At 36.5% G+C, this 22,217-nt stretch overlaps 1 protein-coding gene across 5 annotated transcripts in view; it reads left to right on the forward strand.

Moving 5' to 3' along the window:
* Positions 1–22,217, forward strand: part of phf14.L (PHD finger protein 14 L homeolog) — a 133,721-nt gene that overhangs the window by 37,318 nt on the left and 74,186 nt on the right. For 4 of the 5 annotated variants that reach the window (XM_041565912.1, XM_018267332.2, XM_041565913.1 and 1 more), the window contains exons 9-15: positions 383–653; positions 1,654–1,760; positions 5,765–5,860; positions 9,390–9,493; positions 9,661–9,792; positions 14,246–14,414; positions 18,521–18,658. In XM_041565912.1, the coding sequence (XP_041421846.1) occupies positions 383–653; positions 1,654–1,760; positions 5,765–5,860; positions 9,390–9,493; positions 9,661–9,792; positions 14,246–14,414; positions 18,521–18,658 (1,017 nt within the window). Of the gene's footprint in view, positions 1–382; positions 654–1,653; positions 1,761–5,764; positions 5,861–9,389; positions 9,494–9,660; positions 9,793–14,245; positions 14,415–15,883; positions 16,022–18,520; positions 18,659–22,217 lie in introns of those variants that run through there. The other variant, XM_018267337.2, reaches the window with a different exon arrangement.

Here is a 22,217-nt window from a genome sequence, read left to right on the forward strand (position 1 = left end):
CACAGTAGAACAAAATAGCTGACTTCTCTGTTAAAGTTTGGCTTTTCGCTCTACTGCGGATGCGCACCTCCATGAAGAAAGAAGAAGGAAGCAATGGCTCTGTGGTGCTCGCTGGAATAACCCCAGGACTGGTGCAGTTTTCTGCTGATAGGAGCACCAACCCTAGGTTTCAGGTAATAATATACAATCACTTGGAGTTGCCTAATGTTTGGAACCCCCAATTAAACTCAGCCTTTCCTTCTCCTTTAATTACAAGATGAGAATGGATTCATTCATAATTTTATTCAGAATTTTGCCATTTAAATATTTATTTTTAACGGACCAAATACATAAAATTTTATTACAAAATAATTTTATTATTTTTTTTTTTTAAACTTGTCAGGCTCGCATCAGCGCAAGGTTGCAACAGTATCGTGTGAAGTCTGAACTGGCTCGCAGTACAAGACCTCAGGCATGGGTTCCAAGAGAAAAGCTTCCTCGGCCTCTTACAAGCAGTGCATCTGCTATACGTAAACTAATGCGCAAAGCTGAGCTTATGGGAATAAGTACGGATATTTTCCCTGTTGATAATTCAGACACTAGTTCTAGTGTGGATGGCAGAAGGAAGCATAAGCAACCAGCTTTGTCGGCTGATTTTGTCAACTACTATCTTGGTAATGAGTTATATTTGCCAGTTTACTGCCTATTTAAAGCTAATTTCCATTTTCCTTAATGAAATATACTACCCACACATAAATCCAGCCACCATCCTGTTGAACAGAATATTCCAAGGTGCTCTCGTTTAAATAAACAATGAATCAAATGTGTTCTCTATACATTTTTCCCATTGCATATACTCTTAAATACCATATGGAGGATCTTCTAAGACAGAACTTAATCTTCAGGCCTGGCAATTAATTGGTTGAGGCATCATGTTGGCGTATGTGTGAGGAACTTGACAGCTTGAAAGTGGCAGCTGTCTGCTTCCTCTGCTGACTCATTGTTTGGCCGCAGGCTGAATGTTTGAATGGCTCTAGAGTGCTCACTTGTATAACAGGCTGCATTAATAGTTCTATTTGACCTGTTACACCATCATCTGTCACCTAAGGGGCTTTTAATGAGATCCCACTGCCCAAAACCATTGGTATAAATAAATATGTACATACCTGAAACATTTTACTTTTTGACTTTTAGTTTGCAAGCAGTGATTAGTGTTCTAAAACTTAGATTAACTTTTTTTTTTTAATTAAAAAATATTTACATTTAGTAATTGGCTCTGTGAGTTACCTGGGTGACTTTAGGCAATATGCAAAAGTGTTTATAGACAAAAAGATATTTCTGATTGGGAGAATAGAGATTATTAATAGGTAATGAGTTAATATTTAGTTGTCTGGGGCTTGAGGGATGGCATAATGTTTTGGAAAAGGTTACAAGAAGTGACTATTCTTTAATTTATTGGAGCCTACTATAATAAGTAGCAATGAGTAACATTTGGATAATGGCAAAGGCATGTTTCCATTTGCATGTTTTACCGGTTTCAAGAATTGTACATACTTGCCTTTCAAAGGGTGATATAAAAGTGCAAGTTGTGTGTGTTTTGCGATTAATTATCAATGTATATGACATCACATGTATTATACACTCACAAACATGTTTTATTTTTTTTTTAATAAGAGAGGAACATGCGGATGATGCAACTTCAAGAAAACATGGCAGAGCAGAAAAACATTAAAGACAAACTCGAAAATGAGCAAGAAAAACTTCACATTGAATATAACAAGGTACTTTTCTTTAAGAAGCCTTTGTTGTGTTTTTTTTTTATTCATGCACTTCTGATGATTTTGGAGGAGAGAGTTTGTACTTGTAAAGGTGGGAATGTGTGTATTCTTGTTAATAATGGCTACACTGATCACTATGGAGCACTTTTGATTTGTCTTTCCTACTTCAGGCAGCAGGATTCTTTTGAGATCCAGCTGCAGCTTAGATGAGGTGAATATCTACACACCTTTAGGAAATGTGGCTACCATGCAAGTAATGATTTTTTCAAAGTGATTGTTCATTTTTGTTTACATGGGACATTTCACAACCATCTATTGGCAAAACCCTTTATAGAAATTAAAGCAAGAAGGTTTAGCATGGAGGGCTGTGGATTAATCCCAGATACGGGTGGCAACTTCATTTGTTTGCTTTGATTAAATTCAGGTACTTTAAAGCAGTTTGCAGCTATGAAAATAATCTCTTTTTAACCAAATATTGCTCTGGATGCTCTGCCGAACATCTGAATGGATAGAAATTTAAAGAAGCAATTACCACTGAAAATGACTGCCTTTTATAGCACTTGTGACCTGAAGGATCTTGGTGCCAGAACCTGCCATCTTAAAAATAAGAAGGAGGGGCTTTTGATCCTGCAAAGTTCACTTGTAGACAAGGCAAACAATACTAATGCTTATGTTGTTAACATTAACACAAAGCTAGCTGACAGAGCCATAAAGACCAATGTAAAGCTTAGAGAGCACCAGGGACTCTCACAACCTATCAGCTCGCTTTTTACCTAACTACTTTGTTAAAGTCACTACTACCCGACTTTCCTATAGAGCGTTTGCTTATAGACATCATACATTGTACTTCAAACCCCAAGACTACGTCAAAGGAGTTTGGCTTTCCTAAATAAGGAGAGGTTCTGTAGCTTGTAGCTGTCAAAGTTTTCTTATTTAAGAAAGCCACTCTAGTTTTAAACAAGTGCTGGGTTTCCTTTATGATTGCTTGAGCCAAAAGGCTTGAGCATTAGTAAATTGGCCACTTAGTGTCCAAAACACCAACACCTCATCTGACTTATGTTCACTAGGACAAGCTTTAACAAACAGTATCTCAAAAAACCATTTCAGAAGGGAAACTATATGCTATAGTAGTACACAAAGCACCAGCACCCATCTAAGAAATAGATGGGAAAAGAAAAGATGTGAAATTAAAGGACCAGTAACATTTTTTTTTAAAAAAAATAAAATAAATTGTTAGTATGTAATGAAATAAAAAACCACAAAGACAAATTAAACTTTGAAATCGCTAAGTCTTTATCAAGAAATAACTTACCGAAACTCTGCTTGCGCTCCTCTTTAGAAAAGGCGATCCATCGCGCTGCACTCGATTTCTCCTCCCTTCCTTCCTTATAGGAAATAGCCAGGGAGGAGAAATCGAGCGCCGCACAATGGACCAGGAGCGCAAGCGGAGTTTCGGTAAGTTATTTCTTAATATAGTCTTACCGATTTCAAAGTTTAATTTGTCTTTGTGGTTTTTTTTTTTCATTGTATACTAACGAATTGAATTTTTTTATGTTACTGGTCCTTTGAAGGAACATTTAAAGTAATGAAAATATAATGCAGTGTTGCCCTGCACTGGTAAAACCGCTGTTTGCTTAAGAAACACTACTATTGTTTATATAAATAAGCTGCTGTGTAGCAATGGGGGCAGCCATTCAAAGGAGAAAAGGCTCATGTTACACAGCAGATAAGCTCTGTCTGTCTAATGGTGTTATCTTTTATCCATTAGTTAACCTGTGCCATATAGCCATTTTTCAATTTCTGCCATTGCTCCACACAGCTTGTTTGTATGAACTATAGCAGAGTTTCTGAAGCAAAGGCATCAGTTTTACCAGTGCAGGGCAACAGTACATGATATTTTCATTACTTTAAAACTTTTTTGGTGTTACTGTTCCTTTAACTCACGATATAAATGCATCTTCACAGCTCATTCATGATGCTTCAGTCATCTTGAGATAAGCCAATAGTTGCTGTACTGGTGGTATTAAACACTTTACACTGGCTGCCCAAAATGTTCCTAAGGGCTGGGACACACTGGGCGATTTGGGGAGATTTAGTCGCCTGGCGACTAATCGCCGCGACTTTCCACGACCAATCTTCCCCGAACGCCTCCCCTCGCTCTGCGCCTGGCTAAAATGAAAAATCGCCTCCGCTAATCACACGCGGCGATTCGTTTTCCGAAGTCGCACGAAGTTTCCTCGTGAGGCAACTTCGGGCGACTTCGGAAAACGAATCGCCGTGTGTGATTAGCGCCGGCGACTTTTCATTTTATCCAGGCGCAGAGCGAGGGGAGGCATTCGGGGAGAAAAGTCACTGCGATTAGTCGCCAGGCGACTAAATCTCCCCAAATCGCCCAGTGCGTCCCAGCCCTAAAACTTTCTGAGCTATTCTGGATGGTTTTCTTTGCAAAGTGCACCCTACCCCAAATTTGGTGAACAGATATAATCATTAAACCACTATAGATATAGGTCAGTTATTTTGATCAATCATGGAGTAGCTTCAGTAGTCAGGATGTTCTATACATACTCTTGACAGGTTGGCTGGTTCATTTGGGAAAATACCCAGCAATTAAATGGAGGCCATCCTAGGGAAGTCGTATTTCTTCTATTAAATTCATGGCACTTTCCAATTGGGATGCATCGAATCCAGGATTCTGCCTTTTTCAGCAGGATTCAGATTCGGCCGAATCCTTCTGCCCAGCTGAACCGAATCTGAATCCTAATTTACATATGCAAATAAGGGGCAGGGAGGGAAATTGCGTCACTTTTTGTCACAGAACAAGGAAGTAAAAAATGTTACCCTTCCCACCCCTAATTAGCATATGCGTATTAGGGGTCGTTATTCGGCCGAATCTTTTGCGAAGGATTCAGGGGTGCGGCTTAATCCAAATAGTGGATTCGGTGCATCCCTGTTTTCCAATATTCCATAATTTGTGGCCATTTCCACCATATATGTAGTAATACCCACAGTTTCGCCAATAGGCTTTTGAAGAAGCTATTTTATGTTTGCTAACCTTGTAGGGTACATGTGCCATCTGTAAATGATTTTCAAGGTCTCAAGGCATTTTGAGTATTTTTTGGTGTTACAGAATACCCCCATTGATTGATAGTGAAGTAGAGATTATAACACTGTGAATGAAGGTTCATTAAGTATTTTCTATAAATTTCTATAATTTACTGTTCTTGGTTGTCCTGGGGTATTTATGGCACACACATTCTGTCAATTATTATATTCCAGCTCCTGTCTTTGTGAGAGCTCATAACATTCCAATTTGCAAGTTTGTTTATGTAACTAAGTATTGGTAAGCTAATATTTTGTTAGTAAAAAAAGTTATTGTAGTTATTTCAAAATAATAAATTGTATCAACCTATTACCTATACATTACACTTCTTCCTCTATCTCTGTGTAAATGTATATTTTTTTACATTGTGATTTTTAAGTCAGAAATATGTTGTGACCTACAATTGTGTGAAAACTCACAACCTACATTCTTAGTTCTTTAAAAATGAAATTATGAATCTGTGTCTTAAAGGGGACCTGTCACCCAGTCAAGCAAAATAAACTTTAATTACACTATATAAATTATTTGAATCTCATTTCCTTTGGTCTGGGAATTCATAATTATAGCAAGCAGACAGGAGCCATTTTGTGGACACTGTTTTTAAGGCAAGCCTTGCATTAAATCATCTTACATCGCACAATCTTGTTTTGCATCAGAATGAGGGACCTGATGTCCATCCCCAAGCAATGGTTACACAATGAAATAGTAAAGATAGAGGGGGAAATGTGGGGAGTGCAGTGACATCTAGTAAGTGCTGAATGGAAAGTGAAAGTAATTGCCTGCTCCACCTGTAGGCCTCAGACAAGTCCGCTTTAACATCTGCATCTCATCATTAATGGCGTTTTTCCGTAAGTAAAATATTTTTTATATATTGATAAAAATATATCTGTTCTTTTTATTCTTAAAGCTTTGCGAAGCATTAGACGATCTTCAAAATATGAGTGGCAGCTTAAGAAATGAAGGACAGACATTATGGATAATCATGAATAAAATTGCTGGACAGGTATGTTTCTTTACCGTTCTCCTTGCTGGTGGTATTGTGCTGTTTGAATGTTTTTGTTGACTATAAACAGAATTCAATCCAAAATATTTAGAAATACCCTCATGTAACAGGTGATCTGCACCTTTTTAACAAAGTATTCAATTTTATTTATATACAGGTATGGGATCCATTTTCTGTGAATTATGGAAAGGTCATCTCCCATAGACTCCATTTTATCAAAAAAAAAATTACTATTCTTGGACGCCGGCGACTATTCTTGGGCGCCGGCGACTATTCTTGGGCGCCGGCGACCGTTTTTTGCTTAACCCGAGTATAAGCCGAGGTAGAGTTTTTCAGCATATTTTGGGGCTGAAAAACTCGGCTTATACTCGAGTATATAAGGTAGATGTAAGGTAGCAGTGCTAATTATTAGCTTCAATGTCCTAAAAAATGTATTTAAGATGAACCGAGTCTCATATCCTTTGAGAACTTATGAATCAAATAACTACTGAATCCTCACCAAAGCACACAAATCTACATTTTTTGTTCAGCCATTCTCAGGCTGGAGGAAGCAGTTCATAAGTGAGATTGAAAACTGAAACCTTTGTTTCTGGGTTAGTAACCTTGACACCCAGATAGCATTTTTTAATTGCAGGCTGGAAATAGGCAAATTCATAAACTAAACAAATATGTAATGTTTACATGCTTTTCTAGTAGACTTAAGGTATGAAGATATATTACTTTACTGTGGTGTGTAGTTCTACCATAAGGCAAAATAAATAAATAAATAAATAAGTCAAAAAACTATTTCTCAGTTAAGTCCAAAATGATATACAGTGGTCATGTCTCAGGAAACCCCCAGTCCAAGGGTTATACATTATTATACATCATTTGGTGAAGCAAATCAAACACAAAAATTGAGAGTGACCTACTATTTAGTAGAAAAGCAGCTCAAATATTTCTTTAGGGATGCACCGAATATTGAACCAAATCCGAACCCTAATTTGCATATGCAAATTAGGGATGGGCAGGGGAAGACATTTTTTACTTCCTTGCTTTGTGAAAGAAAGTCACACCGTTTCCCTCCCGACCCTAATTTGCATATGCAAATTAGAATTCAGATTCGGTTCGGCCAGGCAGACGGATTCAGCCAAATCTGAATCCTGCTGAAAAAGGCCGAATCCCGAACCAAATCCTGGATTCGGTGCATCCCTATATTTCTTAAAAGTAAAAAATCTTTATTAGGACATACATTAGCCTACCACTTTTCATGCCGAGGTGGGCACTTACTTATAGGCTGTAAGTGCCCACCCCGGCAGGAAATGCGTTAGGCTGTTGTATGTCCTAATAAAGATTTTTTTACTTTAAAGAAATATTTGAGCTGCTTTTCTACTAAACAGTAGGTCACTCTTGATTTTTGATTTGCTTCACCAATTAAGGTATGAAGATCCAAATACAGAAAGATCCATTTTCCGGAAAACCCCAGATCCAGAGAATTCTGGATAACCGGTTCCATACCTGTGTGAGTGTATATGTGTATACGCACGCACATGCACACACGCACGCAAAATGTAACTCTTGAAAACAGTTAAATTCTCATACATAAATATACGCATTACATACATTATAGTTACAAATATTCTTATGTTGAAATTCACACAATATACACACACAGATCTCAATTGCACAGCTTGCATGACACTTTATTTTTCCAGTTGGATGAACAGATGCAGGCCCAAAGGGCCCGCGAGAAATGACTTTGATAGATGGCTGCTGTCTGAGAAGCTAGCATACAGCAGATTAGTGGAAACCCAAAGAGAATCTCTGCTGCTTTGCAGAGAGTTTGGTCCAATATGATAATTTTTCTAATTAACCTATGGAGCACTGATGTAGCTAGGATGCCGAGGAAAATATTCAAATACACATTTCTTTTGTTAGAAATATATAAGCGTTTACTATTCTTTTATAACTTGCCAACAAAACCAACTAGTATTTCCCTCTCAGCCATATTAATTAATAATTAAATTTTAAGAAAACTGCACTGTGGTTGTTGAAACCATACCATGAGTCTGCACATATCTCTATAAGATGTGTGTGTGAGTTGGGGGGGGGGTAGAAGGTTTAACATTACTTCTGTTGTGCTTACTTAGTCACAGACTGTAATGTGGAATTATGACGAGCAAAAGCAAAGTAGGTTTCCTTTTAGGTGAAGCAAACAAAATAAGTGAAACCTTAAACCATGAAGAAAATCGGCGAGCACTCCGGAAGCCTCTTGTAGTAGGTAAAATTCAACTTTATTTCAAATACATCAATCCTGACGCATTTCGTATCTAAACGATACATAATCATGCCTATGATTACGCATCGTTTAGATACGAAACGCGTCAGGATGCTATGGTTTTAATGTATTTGAAATAAAGTTGAATTTTACCTACTACAAGAGGCTTCCGGAGTGCTCGCCGATTTTCTTCATACTTCTAAGCACACACAACCTTGGCTACGGGTTCCGGGCGATGCACCCGGACCACTTGAGACGTCTGGTGAGTGTCATTCCCTTTTTCCAATAGTGGTTTTATGTTGTACTCGACATTTAAGTGTTAGACCTGGGGTTTTTACACCCAGGTCACTTTTGTTACAGGAGGAGAAAGATTTCATTACTCATCCGACGAATATATATTCATTAAATATTCAATTTAAGACTGTGCAGCTTTATAATTCCCTTATCAAACCTTATACCATGTCAGCATTTTTTTTTAACGTCATCACAAGCTTAAAGGGATAATATGAGTTATGGTTTTCAAGAGCTTTGGCAACAAGATGTATCAATCTCTCACCCCACAATGTGCCTTCATTAGGGTGCTTGTTATTCTGTAGCAGTGCTAACGAGCAAAAAGGGGCAACATTTTTAAGTAAAAAATCTAATCTATATCTATCTATTCACAAGACTGGAGCACTCATTTATACAAAAACAGCTGCCTGCGTGCAGTATTCAAAAATTATGTAAACCAATTATAGTTCAAAAACCGCACTCTCGGGTCTTCTCAAAGGTGTAGAAAAAGCAAATATTTATTTCGACGTTTCGGCTTCTTTACTGAAGCCTTTCTCAAGTGGTGACACCACTTGAGAAATGCTTCAGTACAGAAGCCAAAACATCGAAATAAATATTTGCTTTTTCTACACCTTTGAGAAGACCTGAGAGTGTGGTTTTTGTACTATAATTGGTGTATATATATATATATATATATATATATATATATATATATATATATATATATATATATATATATATATATATATTGAACCAAGGTAAAAATTTGAATTACAAATTTATTAATCTGCTTCCTAGGCATTTTTATCATACAACAGTACAGAGCATAAATACATGATTTTACTTCCAAGTACAGTATTCTGTATTTGCACACTGGTCTCTTTTGTTTTTTTTTTTGTTTTTTTTTCTTTTACATTTTTTTAACATCGACATAAATATAATTTATTTGAAATTTCTAGCTTTTCATTTTTAAAACTGTAAGCTATTCATTGTGTTTTGTAGAAAACAAACATACCAGCAATTTTACGTTCACCAAAAGAAAGAAAACCAAGTAAAAGGGAAGGTGGAACCCAAAAGACTTCACCATTGCCAGCAGTTTTGTATAGGTAATTGATTTCATATATGTAGTATAGCCTTCTCGAAGCATGTCATGTCTGTGTTGGAAACATAAGCATGTAATGTCCGTATTGGAAACATTGGCATGCCACTTGTCCATGTTTAGTTATGTTTGTACTTTAAGACCCTCTGACATATTTCTATTTATTCTGTCTAGTTGCGGTATATGCAAGAAGAGCAATGATCAGCACCTACTTCTGTTGTGCGATACTTGCAAACTGCATTATCATCTTGGATGCCTGGATCCTCCTCTAACTAGGATGCCCAAAAAGACAAAAAATAGTTACTGGTAAGTTAATTTGACAGATAAAATGTAATTGCAATTATGTATGAATTATGCTAAATGTGAATGGGAGAGGTGGTCTAAAATGAAATCAGAATTTTGATTTCCTGGTGCCTTTGCTTTGTTTTTCTCCCCTACCCTCTAGTCAGTTTATATATATATATTGTTCTACTCCAAATTAGCAAGCCACAAAGCTTTCCTGTTGTAGGTGTGGTAAAAGCTACCAAAAGTAAGCTGAAATGCATATATTTTTGGGAAGTACACATTTTGCAAAATCCAAAATGGGTGTCTTTCTACTCCAAATTGCTAAACTTTGCTAAAAATAGTGTTTTTTAATGAGGTGTTTAAAAAAAACAAAAAAAAACTTTGTTTTCACAGCCTCTTATGTCTAACATATTCTTAAATAAGATCAGACATCCTAAAAATTCAGGCCAGGAGTGTATAAATTAATTTGGTGCCAAATGTGCATTGGCTTGCATGGCATGAAAAAGCCCCAAAACGAAAATAATTTGCAAATTTTCATACTTAACAGTTTGGCTGCAGCAAAATAAGCACCACACATGCATTTTATATATAATAAGAGCCCCCAAAAGTATGTGCACCCCTTATAACCACATATTTTGGAAATAGTTATGCTATCAAATTGGGTAACCATGTCTTTCTACTCCAAACTGTAAATCGTTGTGAAAGTTAGCAAATGAATTAAATATTAAATAAAAGTAACAAATATGATATAAAATATTTAAAATGCAGTAAAAACACTGAAGTAAAATAAAGGCATTCAGACACTTGATGCACTAACCAGTTTGGGCAAAAAAAAAAAAGAAGAGAAGTTTAATTGTGCATATATAGGTAAATCACCTGGCAGGGCGTGTTACTCCTTTGTCTCCTCAATGTACTTTCTGCTCCCCATTGGGTCCCAGTAGCACAATTTCATACTTTGACTCCAATTGCCTCGTGGCTTTTCAGTACATGGAAAAAAAAACAGTTTAAATTGCAGAAGTTATGTGATTAATCTTAAAATGATAATCTATTTCTAGTTTTACAGACCATACTACTTCAAAAATAACTGAGCAGAACGTCAGTGATTTTTTTCCTACCTTTTAACTAAATTGAAAGGCCCATTAGTGTCATCTGTCCATAGGGATAAAAAAAGTGTTCCTCTGCTGGAGTCCTCAGAAGCTAGGTCAAGTAGAAGTTTTTTTTTAAGACCACAAACATTTCTTTCCTGTTAAATATACTTGTTTATTTTATTGAATTATTATTATTTCAATTTAAACTATATGTGTTGGTTGCATTCTTTTCATCAGAGTTTTAACATATAATCACAACTTATAGTACAAATAGAAGAACAGTAATTATTTTCTACCCATTAGCATTTTTTTCATTATCCATTCCTCATTTTGTCCTAATTGTTATTTGTGAGTTTTTGCAAGTGTAAAATGTCTTCAGTATTTTTGTAGTATGAGATTGGGGGTGGGTTAGGAGTATGCAGCATGTTTGTCAGCTATAGGGAGATGTAGGGAATAGCTGGTTATTTGCTAGCTAATATGTACTTGGACCTAAAATCTGTTGATTCATGACTATGCGTTTGTGAGTTGTTATAACAATATTATTAATATTGTCTTAAACTGGCCATGCATGGCCCTGGATTAGTGCCCGTTTGGCTACTAATTGGTCCATATTTGGGGGCAAAACCGTAGCCTCCTAGACCAGTATTTAATGGTGACTCATAAGATATTGATCTGGAAACCTAAAACATAGAGTTGTAATGCAGGAATGAACCAGTTGGCCTATCTTGTCTGCCTATTCAGTGCATGATTCTAGTTTTTTAATGTGGTAAGCTCTGTAGCTGATTTGTGTTTAAAGGAGAACTAAACCCTAAAGTTGATAAACCCTACCCTACATAGACCCTCCTCCCCCCAGCCTAGCTGCTACCCCGGGCAAATGCCCCTAAGTCTTTACTTACCCCTCTGTGCAGATTCTGCCCAGCGGAGTTCACTGACGCCATCTTCATGCGATTTGGTAATATTTTCAGAATCAGACCGGCACTTTGGCAATTTTCGTGAGTTTCGTCGCATGCGCAGTTGTCATGAAACAGAAAATTGCTCCAACTGCACATGTGCTGCTACGCCAGTCTCATTCCGAAGATTACGGAAGCAGCTGAAGATGGTGCCCGTGAACTCAGCAGGACAGACATGGTGCCCCAGTCATGTGACTTGTGCTCTAATAAACTTCAGTCACTGCAGCACTGCAAGTTGGAGTTATATCGCCATCTCCCTTCTCCCCCAAGCAGCCCATCAGCAGAACAATGGGAAGGTAACCAGATAACAGCTACCTGATAGAAATAAGAACAGCAATCAATTGTAAAAATCCATGTCCCACTGAGACACCTTCAGTTACATTGAGTAGGAGAAACAATAGCCTGTCTGAAAGCAATTCCATCCCGAAGTGCTGTCTCTTTCTGAAAGCACATGACCAGTCAAAATTACCGGAGTTGGCTGCCTACGCACCAATATCACAACAAAAAAAATACACTTGTTGGGTTAAGAATGAAATTTTACATGGTAAAGTGAATTTTTTGCAGTGTAAACACACCATAAAAATCATGAAATCCCTTTAACTCCTGTAATTTTATGACCCCTAGCTGCATGGTCTCTCTTCAAACCGGTTATATATACAGTGGTGTGAAAAACTATTTGCCCCCTTCCTGATTTCTTATTCTTTTGCATGTTTGTCACACTTAAATGTTTCTGCTCATCAAAAACCGTTAACTATTAGTCAAAGATAACATAATTGAACACAAAATGCAGTTTTTAAATGAAGGTTTACGTTATTAAGGGAGAAAAAAAACTCCAAATCTACATGGGCCTGTGTGAAAAAGTGATTGCCCCCCTTGTTAAAAAATAACTTAACTGTGGTTTATCACACCTGAGTTCAATTTCAAAGGTAATAAAGCCATTTCTAAAGCTTTGGAACTCCAGCGAACCACAGTGAGAGCCATTATCCACAAATGGCAAAAACATGGAACAGTGGTGAACCTTCCCAGGAGTGGCTGGCCGACCAAAATTACCCCAAGAGCGCAGAGACAACTCATCCGAGAGGCCACAAAAGACCCCAGGACAACATCTAAAGAACTGCAGGCCTCACTTGCCTCAATTAAGGTCAGTGTTCACGACTCCACCATAAGAAAGAGACTGGGCAAAAACGGCCTGCATGGCAGATTTCCAAGGCGCAAACCACTTTTAAGCAAAAAGAACATTAAGGCTCGTCTCAATTTTGCTAAAAAACATCTCAATGATTGCCAAGACTTTTGGAAAAATACCTTGTAGACCGACGAGACAAAAGTTGAACTTTTTGGAAGATGCGCGTCCCGTTACATCTGGCGTAAAAGTAACACAGCATTTCAGAAAAAGAACATCATACCAACAGTAAAATATGGTGGTGGTAGTGTGATGGTCTGGGGTTGTTTTGCTGCTTCAGGACCTGGAAGACTTGCTGTGATAGATGGAACCATGAATTCTACTGTCTACCAAAAAATCCTGAAGGAGAATGTCCGGCCATCTGTTCGTCAACTCAAGCTGAAGTGATCTTGGGTGCTGCAGCAGGACAATGACCCAAAACACACCAGCAAATCCACCTCTGAATGGCTGAAGGAAAACAAAATGAAGACTTTGGAGTGGCCTAGTCAAAGTCCTGACCTGAATCCTATTGAGATGTTGTGGCATGACCTTAAAAAGGCGGTTCATGCTAGAAAACCCTCAAATAAAGCTGAATTACAACAATTCTGCAAAGATGAGTGGGCCAAAATTCCTCCAGAGCGCTGTAAAAGACTCGTTGCAAGTTATCGCAAACGCTTGATTGCAGTTATTGCTGCTAAGGGTGGCCCAACCAGTTATTAGGTTCAGGGGGCAATTACTTTTTCACACAGGTTTGGATTTCTTTTCTCCCTAAATAATAAAAACCCTCATTTAAAAACTGCATTTTGTGTTATCTTTGACTAATAGTTAAATGTGTTTGATGATCAGAAACATTTTGTGTGACAAACATGCAAAAGAATAAGAAATCAGGAAGGGGGCAAATAGTTTTTCACACCACTGTAAGTAAATATAGTGACCATTCTGGGTGGTTAATTCTTGCTATTTTACTGCTCTAGAATTGGTGAGGTGGCCAAGGTATCCCTAGCTACCAATGGTAATTGGATGAAAAACAGGAGATTTAAGTTGTAGGCCTGTGAACTGAACCCTACGATCCCCTGGTACGCTCTATTATAGTTTATACATGGATGCTGGTTGGCTGTAAATGCCAAAGTGGCGGTTTCACTGACTTTTGTAATTGATTTGTTGTAAGAATTTTATTTTTCACCATCCTTCTCTGCATTTTTTATGATTCCATCGATGTGCTGTTTTGTACAATGTGAAATATTCTTGTTATCTAATAACCTTATCATTTTAACTAGGCAATGTTCTGAGTGTGACCAAGCAGGAAGCAGTGATCTAGAAGCAGATTTTGCAATGGAGACTTTACCAAATGGAACCAAGAGGTCAAGGAGGCAGATCAAGGAACCCATAAAATTTGTTTCCCAGGATATGCCGCAAGATACAAAGAAGACTCTGCTGAGAAGCACGGTAAGTTACTTTACTGTTTTGCCTTGAGTCTTGTTATAACACAGTATATCTTAAATTGTCCTATTTTACAGTTATTTTTCCTTACAGTATACAGTCATATGAAAATGTTTGAAACCCCTCTTAATTATTTGGAGATTTGTTTATCATTGGCTGAGCTTTCAAAGTAGCAACTTCCTTTTAATATATTCAATTTGTAGTAACACTTGAGAAAGGGCCAGGTGCCCGAAACATGTTGTGTGGTAACGGTATAAAAAGCCTAATTGCAGTTATGCTGCGTTTGTGAGTGTTTCCAACTGTTACTACAAATTGAATGTATAAGGGATGCCAGAGGCGGAGCACCCAAGGAACCACCACAAGAACTGTTTTGAATTAACGCTAATCAGTGTAAAAAGCCTTTTTGGAGCATTCCTTTTAATATATAACATGCCTTATGAAAACAGTAGTATTTCCGCAGGGGCATAAAGTTTATTGGATTAACAGAAAACATGTAATAAACATCATAACAAAATTAGGTGCATACATTTGAGCACCCCAACAGAGATATTACATCAATACTTAGTTGAGCCTTCTTTTGCAAATGTAACAGCCTCTAGACGCCTCCTATAGCCTTGGATGGTGGTATTTTTGACCATTCGTCAATACAAAATCTCTCCAGTTTAATTAAATGTGATGACTGTCGAGCACGGACAGCCTGCTTTAATTCATCTCATAGATTTTACATGATATTTAAGTTGGGGGACTTTGATGGCCATTCCGGAATATTGTACTTCTCCCTCTGCATAAATGCCTTTGTAGGTTTTGAAGTGTGTTTAGGGTGATTGTCTTGTTGAAATATTCAACCACTTCGTAACTTCAACTTTGTGACTGATGCTTGAGCATTATCCTGAAGAATTTATTGATATTGGGTTTAATTCACCCGAACAAGGGCCCCAGTCCCTGAACTAGCCACACAGCCCCACAGCATGATCGAACCTCCACCAAATTTGACAGTAGATAGCAGGTGTTTTTCTTGGAATGCGGTGTTCCGCTATGCAAATTTTTGTCTCATCAGTCCAAAGCACTTTCAAAATGTTCCAAAATGACTGTGGCTTGTCTAAATGAGCTTTTGCATACAACAAGCAACTCTGTTTGTGGCGTGAGTGCAAAAAGGGCTTCTTTGTCATCACCCTGCCATACAGATGTTCTTTGTGCAATTGATGCTGAAATTGTAGAACGATTTACAGATACATCAACTGCCGCAAGATGTTCTTGGTGATCTTTGGGTTGTCTGTAACCATTCTCACAATCCTCTGCATATGCCGCTCCTGTATTTTTCTTGGCCTGCCAGACCTGGATTTTACAGCAACTGTGCCTGTGGCCTTCCATTTCCTGATTACATTCCTTACAATTCAAACTGACAGTTTAAACCTCTGAGATAGCTTTTTGTAGCCTTCCCCTAAACAAAGATACTGAACAATCTTTGTTTTCAGATCTTTTGAGTTGCTTTGTGGATCCCATGCCGTCACTCTTCAGAGGAGAGTCAAACAGAAGCACAACTTGCAATTGGCCATCTAAAATACCATTTCTCAAGACTGGACACACCTGCTAATCCAACCAATTTGGTGTTATCCGTAATCAGTATTGAGCAGTTACATGCATTCAAGTGAGCAAAATTACTCATTTTTGCACAGCCAGTTTTTTTACATTTGATTTAATTTCATACAACTGCATACTACTTTGCTAAAAATCTTTGTTCAGAAAACATCCCAGTACTCAGATGTTCCTGGGAAATGTTGAAATGTTTTTTGTTGATAGTGAAGTAAATTATTGTGCATACTGAGCGGGTTTCCCAAACTTTTTCACATGACTGTATACCCTATTTGTATTTTCCATTTTTATCCATTAATGCTTTCCAATTAGAGATAGTACCAGTGCTCTTTCTGCCATTAGATAAGTTGAGGGCAGGAAAAAAGCCACCTCTGACAAGGGATTTGTTCACCTTTAAATTAGATTTTAGTAAGATAAAAAGAGTGATATTATGGCAGAATGTACAGTTGGTTTTTATTATTTATGTTTTTTGATTTATTAGCGTTTTATTCAGCAGCTCTTCAGTTTCAGCAATCTGGTTGCTAAGGTCCAAATTACCCTAGCAACCAAGCATTGATATGAATAAGAGACTGGAATATAAATAGAAGAGGCCCTAAATGGAAAGATGAGTAATAGAAAGTTGAAATAACTATAAATTTGTAGCCTTACATTTGTTTTAGGTATAATCAGTGTCCCCACCCATTTGAAAGCTGGAAGAAGTCAGATGAAGAAGGCAAATGATTAAAAAAAACTATTAAAAAGTAAAACAATTAAGGCATCTCGAAAAGTTGCTTAGAATTAGCCATTCTATAACACACTAAAAGTTAACATAAAGGTGAACCACTCTTAATCAGAAATTTGTCTCAGGGAGGCAGATTTTTTTTGGTTGGGGGGTGTTAGCTTGCTAGGTTTTAGGTGGTGAGCTTTGTTTCTGTCAAAACCCAACAAGAGGGGAAATGTATTTATTTATTTTTTTATGTTGTGCTCCTCATACATTAGTGTTCTTTCCCATCCTATTTGATGAAAGTTGGGGGTGTACTTTGGCAACTGCTGTATTTTAACAGCAAGCCCCAAAGCACCCCTGGATAGTATCGCTTGACCAGCTGTTTTCGTTTATTTATATTCCATTTTATGTCAATGTAATTTGACCATTATTATTTATTTCATGTTCTATGCCTCGCTTCCATATGGTAATATTGGGGGGGTGTTCTTTCAGGTCACTGGAAAAATTTGCCTTATGTTTTTGTCTTTTGAATAGCATAAATAGCTTGTGAGTAAATTGTATTATCAGTGAGGACTATAATTGTTTTTTAGACCCATGAGGACTGCCATTTTATTTATTTTTTTGCATGGTACCTGTATAATGAAATATTATTAAATTACCTGAACAATGTTTCTCCAGTTCATTTAATTAAGAACACAAACATACATTTAAACAATCTAGAATAAGCTCTACAATGGTATGAGAAAAATCTGTTCAATATTATATATTATTTTTTTTTTATTTTATTTTTTTTTCATAAGGATATATGTTTCATATTAGTGTTGCATTGTTGTGTGATAAATAGTAATGTTTAGAAAACCGGTATTTCTGGAATCCTTTTCCCATAACCTTTAATTTTGTCCTATTTTCACACCAACTGCAATACCAATAATTTAGAAGCTATGCATGTTGCCAACGTTCAACTGTTATCTAGCAGCACTCTCAGGTCTTTAAGTGCAGATTGTAACTTCTGATGCATGTTGACTCAATTCTCAGCCTCATTGATTTGATCTTTAACTTTTTTCCTTTCCTGTGAGATAAACTTTGAAGAGCATCTTGTAAAGAGGACACAGAGTCTTTAATAGGTTTTGTTATAATGAATTTTATCCAGGACGGTCGGTTATCAGTAAGCTTTAAGTTGTTTCATTTGTAGAAAGGCATGGAAGGTCAGTTGGATGGCTTTACACATTGGGGGTTAAAGGGTCAAATTATTATTTCCTTTAGAAGGCCTATAATACAAAAAAAAAATTACATATGTAATCCTATTTGAAAGATTTCAGTTTGAATGGCATTCATTTCTGTTTCTTGAATAATCTTTTTTGCAACTTTTGCTCTCAGTCTGTGTATTTTTTGCAGGCTTGGAGAAGCAAATTCATTCCGTACCTCATCTCCATTCATCTGAACCACCACCACTTGTTTGCATTTACAGTGGAGCAGAAGTCGTCCAAAAATTCCTGTTTATGCTTTTCTTGGCCGACCTCTGCTGCATGTGACTGCATGCAAGCAGATCTTAAAAATATAAATAAATGGAGATGGGGCACAGAGCAAATCCTACACTCCGTGTGCTCTTAGCCTTAAGAACACTGACCTTAAAACTTAACATTTGTAGATGTCAATAGAAAAAAACAATAAAAGTCAGGAATTGCAAATCACTTGTCTCGTGTGTGTTGACTGGTATGTTACTTCAACAGAAACTTTTTCATTTTGGTGCTACTAATCCTCTAAAATGCTTTGGTGTATATTGCATATTTTTATGATTTTATTTATTTTTTATCAGAAACACTGCTTTAGAGGAAGAAGAAAAAGCTCACATTTTGTCATTTCTGATGACCTCAAGAGTGAGAAGCCATCTTTGGATTCTTCTAGGCAGTCAGAGTTACAGCATGAACACACACAGCGTGGTGATGTTTTGTCGGTAATGTGACAAATTTGCACATTTACTAAACTAATCCTGCTTTTTAATTCTAACGTGTCCCTCCTGTTCTACATCTCTAACAATAGTTACACTGAATACAAAAGAAGTTTTGGTTTCTTTCTCATCAGTTCTTAATAACACAGGGAATGAAACAAAAAACCTTTTCCTTTGATCTCCTTGCGTGCAATTTAGATTTGATTTATGTTCTGAAATACTTTTGAAAAATTTAGGCCAACTGTGATCATGACTTCATGAGAAGTTGTTAGGTGGGGGATTCATTTAAAATTTTGCGTGATTTTGTGCTAGTCATGATTTATCAACTTACTTGAATTTGCATGGGAAAATGCAATTCTCTACGTTTCCACCAAATTTCCGCAATTTTGATTAACTGATTCATAATTTTTCAAAAATATTCACAAAATAAACGTTATTAATCTTTATTATGTTTTCAAAGACAATGTGCACATTTTTTTTTAAATATGACCCTTAGACCTTGCTCTGTTATTGTTTTTCCGTATTTAGGCTTTGAGAGACACAAACATTTATACTTTATCATAGTATAATTTCATAAATGTTAGCACTTAAGCATTTTGGTGTAGTACTACTAAAATTGCTTTCTACATGGCCGTTATTTTCTATATGCCTAGGTTCTCCGCCAAAATTAATTAAAATATCATTGTAGGCTCAACTTGTTGCATAGTAGCATTTTAAAGTTTCGCATGTAGTGATATTAGATGTTTGCTCTGACTTAACCATAAAAACGTACCTACTTACATAGTCCTCCGTAATTCTGAGTATAGTTAAGCTATGTTGTAATACAGCTGGAATAACAGCTACTGCATCATTATGTTCAGACAAGCTCTATTTTCATAGCCTCTGAAAATGAAATATATAAGTTATGCATGTGTTGTAAATGTTGTATCTTAGTAGGAATTAATGGACTATAACTATAACTATAAAGACATTTGTTCCTCCTGCAGTCAAGATAAATGAACGGGGGGCTTTCAAGAGCTATTCTCCTCTGGAAAAGGTGAGGAATATGCTCAAAAAGTACACAAGAGCCTTAGGTCCCAAGCATCCCAAATTAATTGTTCCTTAACTTGTACAATTACCAGAGATGAACAGAGAATGAAGCTTATCCTATTATAAGAGTTTAAATAATGATAAAAAAAAATAGTTTCAATATTTGTAAGATTTGTAAATGTCCGCGTATGGGTTTGATCTTTGCTGTTATAATTTCATATACTGCATGTATGGTTCATCTATCAGAGAGAAGAAATACTTCATTCATTTAATATTTGTAGGATAGCAATATCTGATGTGAAACATTTACTTCATTACATAGAAAGAGAGATGGAGAAACAAATCTACATTCCTATAACTGTTGTGCAATGAGAATTGACGGGGATTTTCTTGTGTGAATATGTCTTCTGTGTATGTTAACTATGAATACATTTGAAACTTACAATGTTTTACTGAAATCAATTTCTTTGATATTTACAAATAAAATCGGTTTGATTTGTTTGCTTGAGTAAGTTTATTTTTTAGTATGATTCTAGATATCTTTGATTGTTCTTTACGACTTGTACAGGTTCATGTTTGAAGAATGCTAAAATGATTATATCAATTGAAAATGTATTTTCTTATTAAGAATATTTACATAACTGGGGTGAATGCTAATGTTTCTTCAATAAAATTGAATTACCTATATAAGACATGTATTTTGTATCTAAAAACACTAATATATATTATAAAAAAAAAATCTAAATTTTTAACAAAATGCACTCTTCAGCTTAAATTTAACATTCTTGCTTTTGTAGTATTACCTTCTATTCGCGTTACTACTTCATCCAATTGCATTTTTCCCTAAATGGAAAACATAGGTAGATATATGGCAATAATCGATCGTCTTCCAGCTGCGGTCATTAGGGTAAAGCAGAACTGCTATTGCAGTTTGTTCTAATAGGAGCAGATTTCATTCATATTTCTGGAACCCCATGATACTCTCCTATGAGAGCAAGGAATAAATCATTACAAGATGAATTAAAATGTTCAGCGAAAGATAGGACTGCCTAAGCATAACACAAGATTTGAATAAAACTGCTTCCCATAATTCTTAGGGGCATCACGTGGCACCAGAGCAGCTATCAACTCAACGAGCAGAAGTCCATGCTCTCTAGAAAGAAAAGTGTTGTCCAACAGGCGGAAATAACAATTGTCTTGGTTGTGATAACATCAAACTGTAAAGAAGAATGACAAACGATGCTTTCCCAAAACTGTTGACCATTCGTCATGCAAATGCCACAAAGTTGAAAATTTTAAATATTTATGTTTATATATAAATAAACAAGACATATTTATGCACAGCTGTGTCTGGTAGAGCAAAGGAGAAGTGTCAGAATAAGAGATGGTGGTATTATCTCTTTAACTGGGGTCACTTAGCTGTTTGGCTAACCTGATAATGATTAAGAAGCTGTATTATTTTCTTCAAGTAATAAATCTTGTCCAGTATTTTTACTTGTTTGGCTATTTGGTCATAATAGTACACAGATCCTACTAAGTAATACTATGCTATATAATATTTAATTACACACACCGTTTATTTAAAATCCACTCTTTAGAAATATTCTGTGTGCCACATGCAATGTTTTTTTTCTGGTGCCGATGCAGTTTTCCAAGAGAAGTCAAACTTCATAATCAGCTCTTATTATGTTGCATTTGTTCCATTTAATATATGAAGTATAAATAGTTTTTGCTTAAATGCAGGAGTTACTTGATAATTTTGCATTCAGCTCTGATCTGTACTCCAATAACGACTTTGCTTAGAAAGCAGCTGTCTTAAAGCAACATTGTCTAACAAAATGTAGTGTTAAGTGCTAGTGCATGTGCTAAGATGTGCTCACTGTCTACTCCTTTCAAAGTCTGAGGTTTGTAGTTTGTACATTGTTGTATGAGGTCTGTATATTGTATGTACAGCAACCGTAGTCATTTCTTCTTCTTCTTTTTTTTTTTTCCTTGTCAGCCGTAAACAAGCCCTTCCAATTCTAGGTTGAAAAGTATTTTTAAATGTAAATATTCGTTGTGAATTTATGATTCAAAAAATAAAACCAAAGTTCTGCCGAGGGATTTCTTGGAACTGATTCTGCATTCATATTCTATGGACTTTTCCAAGGTATAAGCTTAATTTTGTGGCCTTTGTCTCTGAAGTAAACTGCCCCTTCATTATCCCACTCTAGAGAATATAGCCCAGTAATTAGAAAAGCGGCAAATTTTGCTGGCCCTCGCAGATCATGTACAACATTTCATTGGAGGACGATGGTGGGCTCATTTAACTCTAGTCAGTCCCACTGATGCTCATCTCCATTTTGTGAACATTGAGTTTGTTTACCCCTTGTCCCTGTGATTTATAACAACTGTCTTCATTTTTGAGCCTTGCCTTATGTTTGACATGTGAAGATCTCGGTTTTGGGGAAGGAAATTAAGTCAGCAGTAATATTATGGAGAGATGGCATGTTTCCAACCTATGAACAACTATTATAAGTCAGAAGGACAAGCAGTA

Source organism: Xenopus laevis, chromosome 6L (assembly GCF_017654675.1).
Source record: "Xenopus laevis strain J_2021 chromosome 6L, Xenopus_laevis_v10.1, whole genome shotgun sequence".
Classification (NCBI taxonomy): Eukaryota; Metazoa; Chordata; class Amphibia; order Anura; family Pipidae; genus Xenopus; species Xenopus laevis.